The sequence below is a fragment of the Bombyx mori genome, chromosome 15, assembly GCF_030269925.1.
Source record: "Bombyx mori chromosome 15, ASM3026992v2".
NCBI classification, from domain to species: Eukaryota; Metazoa; Arthropoda; class Insecta; order Lepidoptera; family Bombycidae; genus Bombyx; species Bombyx mori.
The window spans coordinates 10,647,747-10,661,476 of NC_085121.1; the positions used below are offsets into that span (position 1 = coordinate 10,647,747).

Below are 13,730 nucleotides of genomic sequence, written 5' to 3' on the forward strand. Positions count from 1 at the left end.
ATGACAGGTATTTTGAAATAAAACAGATTCGAATGATTAATATACTTTTATTTATTTAATAAGAAATTATTTTTTATCCATATATATTTTTGTTTGCAAATTGGAAGTCAGTTGATGTTCTCATATAAAATGTTATCGTTACTAAATTAACCTTACAGTGTAAATATATTTTTGCATACATTTTATTGTATTATTATTTTTATTCCCTGATAATTCAGTCTTTGTGCTCTTTATCAGTCTACATTGGGTTCAAAAGTACATGTCATAAAAACTGTAATTGCTATTACCAATGATACGTGACTAAGATTATTTTTGAAAAATAAACTTGCGACACACTTTCCAATTACTGCAAAATCGTTATTACAAACTAGTTAATAATATTTGAAAATGATTCCATTTCGTTAAATTTTAACTGATTACACAACATCTGACACAGCACTGCAAATACTTTATAAACACAAATAATAATTCATTTTTACGCTTACATTTAAAATCTCTATCAAACATGATAAAATATTTTTTAACAACGACACAATTATATAGTGAACATTAATTTAATATTAAGTATCAATAACGGCCATGTGTGTTCTATGAGTTTTATATAAAAAAAAATTAATATGAATAGACAAGGGACACAATGACACATGATTCACGTTTTGTTTGTCCGAGTCCGGCTCGACGAGCGAATTAACCCATAGACACAGCCCACTGAGTTTCTCGCCGGATCTTCTCAGTGGGTCGCGTTTTCGATCCGGTGGTAGATTCTGCGAAGCACTGCTCTTGCTAGGGCCAGTGTTAGCATCACTCCGGTTTGAGCTCCATGAGCTCACCTACTAGTTAAGGTTACGCTGAAATAGCCTCTCAAGACTATCAGCTTAGGTAGGAAAAAAAAAAACAGGGCCGAGCAATATGAGCGTAAAAAAAAGGTATACATAATTCGGGGGATGCAACAACAGAATCTCGGCCTGGGTACCAATGTTCAGCTACGGGGTGTTGTTTATAGGTGATTGTGTGTTTTTATTTGCCGCCCAACTTGCGTTCCAGCTGCTCGGCGATGGCCTCCAGGAAATCTTCGGTGTGTAAAAACATACCTTCTTTCGTGTTCGCCAATCCGTGTATACAAATAACCAAATCTTTTGTCATTTTACCGCTATCGATGCACTCGACGCACGCCTGTGTCCCAAAAACATAACAACAGTTCACATCAGCTATTCTGATTATATTACTCATCTATATTGATAACGAGTAATGCTGACTTTATGATATTTGCTTGTTTGATATAAAAAAAATTGTGAGAAAGTATATTTACGTAAATTTCGTATCTTATCATTATCGTTCTTTTAGAAAGATATAATGACATTCTGCAAGTCAATATTTGTTTAGCAACAGTCATGTTCAAACAATTATATAACTGAAGCGTTCTTTTATGTCTCGTGTTTTTTTTTTAAATTATGTTTACACAGTTGATCGGAGAAAAATTATGAAGATTATTGCAATGTTGAACTATGGTTCCATAATTAAACTTAAGAATTGTTTATAATACCTCTTCGAGGGCTAGAGCGAAGCGCTCCAATTCGGGAGTCCCGTCTAATTTGGCCCGGTGTGCAAGGCCTCTGGTCCAGGCGTAGATAGAAGCGACCGGGTTAGTCGATGTCGGCTTGCCTTGCTGGTGCATACGGTAGTGACGCGTCACCGTCCCGTGCGCCGCTTCGGATTCCACGGTACGGCCATCGGGACACATCAATACTGATGTCATCATTCCCAATGACCCGTAACCCTAATCGTGTAGAACATTACGAGTTATGTGAATTCAATGTTTTTGGTAGGATACAAACTGCGGTATCTTATTACATTCGAGAACAAACCATTGAGCTATTTGACGATTGCGACTTACCGACTCGTAACTGGGTCGATAATTTTTTGTTCGCTTACGAAGCACACGAACTAGATTTTTAAAAGCAACAGTGCATGTCATTTATGTTGTATACATTTAGGGCACAAATAGTCAGAATACATCAGTAAGTTTCAATACCTTTAGATAATTGAAACCAGTGGATTTATTGATAGGGTGGCATTGAACCTCTGAGCTCTCAATTAAAAGTATCCAGCAGGTATCCAGGGTTTGAACTCGTCAGTATACATGTCACATAATTTCGTAGAAAAAATAACGATGCGAGAACGAAATTTCGGCTCCATGTTGTTGTTCCCGACGTATTCTTGGGTAGAATTTTTATCGTTCTGACACGCCCACAACAAGGCGTGCTGATGATAATACGTATAAGATACGTAGCTTTGTTTTTGTTACTCACATCATCGGTATACCAAAAAAAAAAAATCAGGTCTTTTTTTTTATATCCGGTATTATTTTTTATATTTCGCGATAAGAACTATTTTAGTATTTGGAAATAAATTTATAATAGATATTGTAAAACTGGCTTCCAGTGCGACTTGATAAGCGCATGCCAATTACAAATTGCACGAATTTTGCGTAAATTTTAAGCTAACGCTGTTATCACTCATACGGCAACGGATTAAAACGAAGTTATAAGAAACATCTTCCTTTATAATTTCCGCAATCCAACTGCAACTCTGCAGAGAATATATCTCGAGAAACCGGTTATCGATTTTATTCCGAGTGTCGGGTGGCCGACGCCCAAAGAGGCTACCTCTGAATATTAAATAGGACAATGAACTTTAAAAAATTAAAACCATCCTTGAACTTCTGTAGCGAACGCCCCTTTTTTCCTCGGTGACTGAACTAGTGTGTTCAATATGACATTGCTTGGCGTAATCGCGAATATATAAGTATATGTAGTTTATATAAACTGTTACAAAAAACCATACGGATATTTTGATTTCACAGTATATTTCAGTGAAACCTAAAAGCGAAGACATAGTTCTAGTCTCCAAACTGAAAATGGAGTTTAAGCGAAAACTAATTATACAAATATAGGATTTTTTTAATTTATTGCATGGGTGGACGAGCTCACAGCCCACCTGATGTTAAGTGGTTAATGGAGCCCATAGACATCTACAAGGTAAATGCGCCACCCACCTTGAGATATAGGAAAGTTCTAAGGTCTCAGTATAGTTACAACGGCTGCCTCACCCTTCAAACCGAAACGCATTACTGCTTCACGACAGAAATAGGCACGGCGGTGGTACCTACTCGTGCGGACTCACAAGATATCCTACCACCAGTAGAAAATAGCTGATGAATGATGGCTACGGAACCCAAAAAATAGATCATAATTTATGACGCAACGACAATTTAATTTTAGTTCTGCGGTCTATACAATACCCCATTTATATATTGTCCAGTGCAAATCAATACGTACCTGAGCAACAATATCGGACTGCACATCTCCGTCGTAGTTTTTGCAGGCCCAAACAAAGCCACCTGATCCCTTAATAGCCTGTGCCACCATGTCGTCAATTAAACGATGCTCGTACCATATCTTGGCTTCATCAAACTTAGTCTTGTAATCACTAAATAGAAAATGTTATAATAATAAATTTAAAAAAATATCAAAAAACATTAAACTTGTAGAAAAAAAAAACACATTCTCAAATACCTCTGAAAAACTTCTTCGAAAATGTCTTTGAAACGACCATCGTAACGTTTCAAAATGGTATTCTTCGTGGACAGGTATAGAGGCCATTTTTTCTGTAAAGCTACCTGATATAACAAAAGCGGATTGATTTAAGAGTTCAAGTCCCAAAGTTGTGGTATTCGATAGCGACAAAGGTAAAAAACCATTTACCTGAAAACTGGAATGGGCAAAGGACCGAATCGATTCGTCGGTATTGTACATGCCCATAGCAACGCCTGGAGTTTTAAAATCATATAATACACGCCTCTCAGTCGTACCATCTTGTGTAGTGTAAACGAGTTCAACCTGTCAATTGATATTATTAATACGTCGAACTGAGAAATACCATAATTACTTTTGGTATTTTATTTGATTACCCACCTTTCCGGGTTTCGGTACAACAAAATCTTGCGCCTTGTATTGGTCGCCGTGCGCATGACGGCCTATCACAATAGGTTTCGTCCAACCAGGCACAACCCTCGGGATACTCTGACACAATATCGGTTCACGGAATACTGTACCGCCCAAAATGTTACGGATCGTTCCGTTCGGACTTAGCCACATTTTCTTCAACTTGAACTCTAAAAAACCAACATGACAATAAATTCAAGTAGGAGAATTGGGTACTTAGATGATACGAACAATTAAGATCTTTATTCAGTAGTGCTAAGTAAATCTGTAGTGCTCATAGTGCTACACTACGCATTATTATCACATTTAACTCTCTCCCTTTCTCTCCCTTACATCAAAACGAAACATGTTTTTTTTTAAAGCTGTTTTTCTTTTGATTGCCTAATGCATAAATGGTGCAAACAAACGTTTTTAATTCAAAATTGTACCTTCTACTCTTTGTTCATCAGGTGTGATAGTAGCGCATTTGATGCCCACATTATGCTTTAGAATGGCATGCGCTGAGTCGATGGTGACCTGATCATCAGTGGCGTCACGATGCGGGAGGCCCAAGTCAAAGTAAAGACAATCCACCTGGTAAGGATATCGTTCATGTGTCATACATTTTTTGACCAACCAAAACAAAGGTATACCCGTATACTTAATTTTTCATAAAAACGTTTTGATAATTTTATTTCGATTTTGACGTTGTATCTCCTATCGCTTCCGTAATCGGTCACTGCTGATTTTTTTGTTTATTGAAATGCTCTCGACGATAATTTTGTTCTACTTCTTTTTTTATATTTCCCGAGTAAAGTCGTGCTTTTAATATTTGGATTGAATTTTGGCGTTACAGCCATCGAAAGCAGACGTTATATACATACATACATACATACATAGACGTTATAATCGCTCATGGACGTCACAAGGTAAACGTCAGGATCGAAGTTGTAATTTTAATATTATATTAAATATATAACGGTAGTCCCGCTCTTCATAAATATAAAGAAAAGAAAAATAAAGACGTGCGCCCTACTAGTAGTTTTTTTTATTTTGGATTTCGTTCGCGAGCACGTTTACTTAAAAAAAATTGTACCGGCCTGTAGTATTAAGCCCTTTAAACTCTGCGTATTAAAGCATAAAATACAATCATAATTATATAATTTTAGACTGTATTCTATTCATTTACGAATACCGTTAGTCACATGGACGTTAAACGTGTCGAAGTTCTAGATGAATAACCTAATAATAGTCGATATAATAATTAGTAATAAAAAAAACAATATGCGCTTTATTTTTATTTCTCTACACATTAAGTAATAAATTTAATTGGCTTTTTGTTTTTATCATTTGTTATATTATTATATTATTTTAGTTGGCTCTTGGTTCTCCTTGTAGTGAATAAATAGTTTTTGTGTGAATCAATGCAAAAGTGAGTTTGTTTGTTATGCTTTCATGTGTTTACTACGGAAACAATTATCCTAAGCTTTTGTACATGAATTGTCGGGGATACAGAAAAATATAATGACAAACTAATATACTATACTAAAAGGCAACATGTACATACTAACAGGAACAAGTTTGATCACAATTTATTTTATTTTAGACCACTTTACTATTTCAATCAACTCACAATTGCCTTCAATTGTGAGTGAGTACTTCAATTGAGTTGATTTGTGTTTGTTAAATGCTTACTATACAAAATACATTAAGTACTTGTTGAAACTTATAAATTGATAGTTATAGTAATACTTTAAAAAAATGTTAGTTTGGACATTTTTTTACATGGCCTACCATGTTTACATGGTTAATAGTCTGCAGGATTCATGACATTAATTTTACTACCCACCCACCTTCAAACATCAGGGTGAAGCCTCTATTGTATTTTGACTATCACATGACTGTGTTACAGCAGTTATAGGCAGTATTTTAGTACCTACCCTCTTGAGCATATATTACAAACTATTACCATAAATCATACATAAATATTGTTACAATCATTCATGATGGAAGTTGATTGCGAAGATATATTAAGTATATATTCCCTTCAAAAAAATTATTTATCAAAAGGTTGTTACATTTTTATATGAGTAACAAAGATATTATGTCATGTTCATTTTCTAGTTCGAAAATAAAAAAAAAGCTTTTTAATTCACATGCTCTTTTATATTATTAGAAAAAAAACATGCTATTTGCATAACTAAAGATAAAACAATTTAAAAATTTATTTATTTAATTTGTGACATAATAATAATTCTCATTAGGCTTACCTTAACATATGGAAATATCAGCCTCTCTTTGATCTTAGCCCAGATGATGCGTGTCATCTCATCACCATCCATCTCGACAACTGGTTTAGCAGCCACAACTCTCTTAGCAGTTCCATCTGCATCATGAAAGTGACATTAAAACATTTCTAGGACAATTATCAAGAAGTAGGCTTCTGTATATGTTTTAATCTCCATTTAAGAAAGCAGAGAGAGACACACAGAACAATATATTAAAACTTTTTTTGAATTTTGTTTACTGTTAAAAAAAACTAGAATTACCTTAGACTAACTTTCAAAAATTTAGTTTAAGCAAAACTAACATCTTGTGCTCATTTAATACATCATTTGTAGTCATTATAGCGAAACTTGTGGGAGGTCTATGTCCTGTAGTAGACATGTGTGAACTAATGATGATTTTTTTTTTCCTACTTAAGCTGTTGGTCTTGAGAGACCACTTCATGGCACCTTAACTAGTAGGTGAGCTCACGGGGCTCAAACCTGACTGATGATGGTTATACCTTTATATTTTTATTTTATATCAACATAATAAAAGAGCCGAGGAAATGCTAACCGTTACATTATTAAAGTAGCAAATAATGCAATTTTACTATAACGATAAAGACCGGCTTCTCAAATACTATTTGGTTATTATCTAACCACAGAGTTCAAATTGACTTAAAACTTACAGTTTCTAGTCAGTGATGCAAACTGGTTTACACACTTTAGAATTTTTGTTGTACTAGTATTAGCCATGTTTCGATATTGTTCGTGTATTCACCACTGCTCGTGATTACGTGGATCTACGACGAGTTCTCGCGCTTGCAAAGCTAATAATAATATGATTTTTTTAGTGAACAATACGCTTAAATTACACGCCGAGAACGGTCGTGGAACTTAGTAGGATTTGTTTGACTTTGACAGATTAACATTTTTTGACAGTTGACAGGATTTTGCTTTTGTAGCTAGGTTTCTTCAGTGTTTGTAACTGTGAATTTATTAATTTATTAAACTACCGTTAGACAAATTCAGTGATAAATTTCCGCTAGGGCTCAAATCCCAAAGTCAGAGAACACTAATAAGTATTTACGAACACGTATTCAACAACTATTTTTATCGTGATAATTACAATGTTTTTTTTTATTGCTGAGATGCATGGGCCAGCTCATGGCCCACCTCGTGTTAAGTGTTCATCGAAGCCCATAGACATCAACCACATCAATTATAACTTTTTTTGGTCGGTAGGTTCGGTTGTGTTCGGTTCGATTTCTCTGCTCCCGTAAATAAATTAATTAAAAATAAACTAACACTTCATAATATCATTAAAACATATCAAAGTAGTGTTAAAGGTGTATAAATAAGTAAAATTATAAATAGTGCTTTAAAACGTTATTTAATTGTAATTTTGCTTGGTGAGTGTGTAATATTTTGTAATTTGAGGGTAATCTGACCGGCAACTTCGTAAATTTTCCTTACATATTTTATTGTAATTTATTTTAAAATGATGACTCGCAGCATCAAATCTCGTCAGGTTGATGAACAGCTTCGTATTGCTTTAGAACAATTAAAAAATACTCGCGAAAAATATGATATACTTTTACAAGAAAGTGAACAAAATGAAGAGGAGATGCTGTCAGTCATCTCTAAGAATACTGACCTTAAAAAACAATTGTCTCAGCTCTTCATTGAACACAGTGAAGCTCTTGAGATCAATCAGAAGTTGCAGGATACGATTAACACCTTTTCTCAATGCAGTGATGAATTTTGTGATTCATTGAAAATCACTGCTGAGTTGAGACATAAATTGGCTGAGGCTGATGATTGTATTTCTGACTTGCGGTCAGAGTTATGTAAACTTAAGGAACAGCAGCCTCAGAGCTTATATTCGGAACTGGTTCAGAGCGAACCCTCTTTGGTTGCTGTAGATACTGCCTTGAATTTTGACATAACTACTATTGATCTGACTGGTAGTGATGCAGAGACCTCAGAGCGCTCCCAGTTAGTTTTAAGTAAAAATAAACTTAGGAAATATGTTAAAATTAATAAATTAATATATAAGACTCAACGGAAATTGAGGAATTACAAGTCTCAGGAATACATCAAGTTCATTTGCAAGCAGAGAACTTCACTTTCACACCAGGTAGCTGTATTGACTGAACAGAGTCAACAAATTCATCACAAACACATGGAAGAAATAGAATGTTTATCTACACAAATAAACAATTTAAAGTCAAGTTTAGAGAACATTACATTAAACTATGAACTAGCACAGAGGGACATTAGTGAGCATGTGTTGGCAATGGACAATTTAATTGATACTTGTAATTATAATCAACAGCGTTTTGACTCTTTGACAATGCAGTACGCTGAATGTAAATGCTCTGCATCGGGTTGTCAGGAGCTACCACATGTTGAAATTCAAAAACATAATGTGTCTATTCTTTCAGTGCTAGAGTCTCAAAGCAATGATATTATGAGGGCAGCACCTATCTGTCTACCTACTACTGCATCTTCACAAGTTTCTAGAGAAGACAAAATTAAAATAAAAATTTTTAGTGATGAGCTGGGGAAACAAATGGGTGTGGCATTACATGACCTTTGTTTTGGACAACATGTGATTAATTACTGTATGCCAGGTGCTAATCCAGAACAAATATTTGATAAGATTTTAAATACCACACATTGTCTAAACACAGTCATAATAATTATGTTAGGGAGGAGAGAAAACGTTAACCAAAAACAAATTTTGCATTATGTTGAACAAGTTAATATGTTAAATATTAAAAAAATTATTATGTTCACCTTTCCTTACTTGCAGGACTTGCCGACAGAAAATAAAATTAGATTTAATATTAATAATGCAATTTATAATGCTTTTGACAATAATAACTGCATCTTGACATCCAAAAAATATGCATTTAAATTAATAGACTTAAATAATATAATAAAATTTAGATATTTAAGGACATCAAAAAATGAAATATTTAAATTAACGAATAAAAATTTTAGACAAGTAGCAACATCGCTACACTATTTTATACACAATTTCCTAGCTATAAATTTAGCTAAAAAAATACCTGCTTCTATTGAGCAGGAAAAAGATATGACATGTTATAAGACTTTGGAATCTGCTTCCAATTTAAATTAATTAGTAAGACAAAGGAGTCACACTCTTGCAATTACAAATCAATTAATACACCAACTAGATTATACCCATCAAAAGACGTTAACGTTTCAATTATTAACATATTCAATTTGGTGCATCAAAATTTACAAGGGATGATGGGTAAAGAGCTAGAAATTGAAATGTTTTTAAATATGCATAATATTAATGTATTCTGTGTCACTGAGCACTGGTTTAGAAACTATGAATTATTGTTTAATTTTAATGATCACCAGTTGTCAAGTTCCTTCTGCAGAGAGAACGCTATTCGCGGTGGCTCACTGATTCTCGTTAGTAAATGTTTGAAATGTAATGCCGGAACCACACTGCGCTATTCGCTATTCGTTATGCGAGCTATTCACGCGCATACGGCGAAGTGTGGAGAGTATATTCGCCAATATTCGCTTTATTCGTACGCATAACGCATAAGGACGAATAGCAAATACGCGTATCCGTCGACTTGTCGGTTTTTTGACTCACTTCAAAGGATACGAATATGGCGAATATGCACATCGACTGCCCACAGTTCGGTGTGTCATTCGCTCGCTTGTGGCGGTCGTGTATCGACGTGTCTTATGACTTGTAATCATCCACCAGCGGTTTCTTTTCGGTCTTTTAGTAACTTTGTACAAGTATTGGTAAGAAACATTTAGGAAATAATAAATTGCGGCAACTCTTAACACGTCCATCGCTCCACGCAAACAAGACACATATTTGCCTTATTTGGCATAATTCAGCGCACAAGTTCGAAGTGTGGATGGCATGTTTGTTGTTTGCGCGCTTAACAAATATTTTGGCGAATACGGCGTAGTCACATAACGAATAGCGCATAACGCAGTGTGGTTCCAGCATAAGGAACGAAAGGATGTAGTGGCCCTCTCTGTTGAGAGAATTATTGAAATTTCCTGTGTTGAGCTTGAGCACCTCATCGTTGTCTGCGTCTACAGACCTCCTGATGCGTTATATGATTCTTTTGAAAATATTTTGGAAAATGTATTGCTAAAGCTTTCTGTCTCTAATAAACAAATTTTGGTATGTGGTGATTTTAATATTAATCTTTTAGAAAACACAAATACCACTATTAGATTCAGAACACTGTTAAAGTCATATAACCTCCCAAACTTATTTTTAGAGCCTACTAGGACAACGACCACATCGGCAACATGTTTAGATAACATATTTACAAATGTAACACCGACTAACAAAAAAATTATTAATCAGTTAACATCAGACCATAGTGGACAATTTCTGTCTTTTGAATCTAATATGAATCCTAAAGATAAAAATACTCTTGTGATTGTTCCTATTAATAAAAAACGAATTGAGAAGTTTAGAAATAATATTAAGCAAGAACATTCAGAAATTATTTATAACAAAAACCCAAATTTGTCATACCAGAATATGTTTCAGAGAATTAATTTGGTCTTTACTGATATATTTATTCCTAAAACTGTAACATTAAAAAACAAAACCGTGTTCAGCGAGTGGGCCACCACCGGAGTGTACAAGAGTAGAAAAAAGTTATATGATCTGTACTCTGAAAAAGCTTATAATAATGATGAAACATTTCATCAATATGTCAGGAACTATTCAAAACTATTTAGAAAAGTTTGTTTAGCGGCAAAATCTTTACATTTAAGTGATTTAATAAAAAATGCCCCTGACAAGATAAAGATGACTTGGAACATCATTGGTAGAGAAAGTGGAAAAGTCAGAAATAGCCACCAAGAATTCTCATTAAAAATAGATGATAAATTGGTAACTAGTCATGAAGATGTGGCTAATGCTTTTGAAAAGTTTTTCTCTGACATTCCAGTTTCAACTACCACTTCTCTAAATTCATCCCCCACAGCAGCTGAAATATTATTGCATAAACATGTCAACAAATGTAATGAAATTTTTAAATTTAAGGAAATTAATTCAAGCAGTATAATAAAAAGTTTTAATAGCCTTAATGTAAAAAATACAGCTGACTTGTGGGGAATATCAGTAAAGATTTTGAAGTCTGTAATAGACATTATTGCTCCTCATCTTGTTAGTATTTTTAATGACTGTATTAGGTGTGGTGTATTTCCTGACTTAATGAAACATAGTAAAGTGATTCCTCTTTTTAAATCTGGTAGTACTGATGACCCCTCTAACTATAGACCTATTTCAGTACTCCCTACGTTGAGTAAAATTTTTGAAAAAATTATTTTGACCCAACTTTTAGAACATTTTAATTCAAATAACCTGCTTCATAATAAACAATTCGGGTTTACCAGGGGTCGCTCTACAACTGATGCAGGTGCTTATCTAGTCAAAAATATTTTTAAATCTTGGGAGGAATCGCATGATTGTCTTGGAATTTTCTGTGACTTATCCAAAGCATTTGACTGTGTTGAACATGAAACATTGGTGAGGAAACTACATCACTATGGTATTAGGGATGGTGCATTGGAACTTATTACTTCCTATTTATCAGGACGGATACAAACAGTAGATGTGAAAGGTAATAGATCTTCAGGCACCTTGTTGAAAATGGGTGTACCTCAGGGTTCCATTTTGGGTCCTTTTTTATTTCTAATATATATAAACGATTTACCTAGTTTTATTGAGTCCCGACACGAGGTCGTATTATTCGCAGATGATACATCTTTATTATTTAAAATTAAACGACAACTACAAGTCTATGACGAAGTGAATGATGCGATTTCGTGTGTGGTTCATTGGTTCCGTATCAATAACCTATTATTGAATAGTAAGAAAACTAAATGTATTAAATTTACTTTAAAATGTATTAAACCATCTTTAAATGTGAGACAAGTGGATAGTGATGTAATTGTTTCTGAGGAATCATTGGAGCTTGTTGAGTCAACCGTATTTCTTGGTATAACAGTGGACTCCAAACTGCAGTGGGGACCTCATATTCATAAATTGGCGAGTAAGCTCAGCTCTGCAGCGTACGCAGTAAAAAAAATTAGAATGTTAACAAACGCGGACACGGCTCGTTTAGTTTACTTTAGTTACTTCCACAGTGTCATGTCCTATGGCATTTTGCTATGGGGCAATGCGGCCGATGTAGAAATGATATTTATTCTGCAGAAAAGAGCTATACGTGCTATTTATAACATGCACTCAAGGGAATCCCTGAGGGAGAAATTTAAAGAAATTAAAGTTCTCACTATGCCATCCCAGTACATTTTTGAAAATTTGATGTATGTTCGTAAACATATTGAGGAGTTTCCTAAACAGTCGGACATACATAATAGAAATACTAGGAACAAACACAAGCTTGTTGTGCCGATGAGTAGGTTACATAAGATACGAAATTCATTCGGGTGTTTGTCTGTGCGCCTGTACAACAAAATCCCACATGATGTTCAGAACCTACATATACATAGGTTTAAGAAAACTATTAAAGAACATCTGTGCAATAAAGCTTACTATAAAGTCAATGATTATCTAGAAGATTGCACAAAGTGGGAATGAGTTGCTCGCTCCAGGCATTTCAATATTGTAGTAATTGTTACGTTATAATACTCAGTGTAAAAAATTCATATTTAAAAAAATAATAATATTAAAAATAAATAAATAATAATTTTATATGTAAAAAAAAAGACATGCCCGCTGAGTTTCTTGCCAATTCTTCTCAGGACGGAGGCTAGTTCTTGTGAATTGGCGGTAGTTCTTTTGACGTTCAACAAGTATGTACTTTCATTTATGTTGAATAAAATTTTTTTTGATTTGATTTGATTTGATTTGATTGCCGTCAGTCTTAAGACAAGATTTCTCAGTTTTTACAGTAATACGGCTGCCCCACCCTTCAAATCGAAACGCATTACAGCTTAACGGCAGAAGTAGGCGGATGGTGAATAGTGATGATACACATCCGTGCGGATGCGTATTTCTGTCTTCATATTTTCAGTCGTTCTTGATTGACATCATATTGCCATTAAGATGCTACCTATCGCTGATAACTCTTCTAAAAGCTGATTGGAAGACAAACATGATATAGCACTTTGCAGTTTATAGTATAGTCGGAAAATAGGTACTAAAATTCTCGTTTTTAAATACGCTGTCTATATACACAGTGCTTTTAGGTTGAAATGGTAAACATTAGTTTGATGCTGAGTTGCTATTGTTGACCACCTTAGTAATGGTGATTACATAGCTTCATATATGGGCAATAACACCCATCTGCGTTCGCAAGCAATAAAAATGCTACATATGGACTTTGATGTGTTAAGATTAATTTACAAAGTTCAGAAATAATATCGACGGTATTGAATACGTGTTTAATTATTATTAGGATATTGTGCTAATGCCAGAAAGTCT

The 13,730-nt window shown here is 34.3% G+C and overlaps 2 protein-coding genes across 2 annotated transcripts in view; one reads left to right on the top strand and one right to left on the bottom strand.

Moving 5' to 3' along the window:
- Nucleotides 1-399: 399 nt before the first annotated feature.
- On the bottom strand, nt 400-7,138 carry LOC100101164 (NADPH-specific isocitrate dehydrogenase; the record flags this gene model as incomplete). The annotated part of the gene is given in 9 exon segments (NM_001099620.1): nt 400-1,173; nt 1,544-1,777; nt 3,339-3,489; nt 3,576-3,679; nt 3,765-3,899; nt 3,975-4,174; nt 4,433-4,577; nt 6,254-6,369; nt 6,940-7,138. Coding segments are annotated over 9 exon segments (1,308 nt in total). The 3' UTR covers nt 400-1,017.
- Nucleotides 7,139-7,751: 613 nt separating this feature from the next.
- The window catches only part of LOC101743353 (TAR DNA-binding protein 43), a 490,523-nt gene continuing 484,544 nt past the window's right edge, over nt 7,752-13,730 (top strand). The window contains exon 1 of the mRNA XM_062672643.1: nt 7,752-10,051. Coding sequence (XP_062528627.1) covers nt 7,752-9,398 — 1,647 coding nt within the window. The 3' untranslated portion in view covers nt 9,399-10,051. The remainder of the gene's footprint in view (nt 10,052-13,730) is intronic.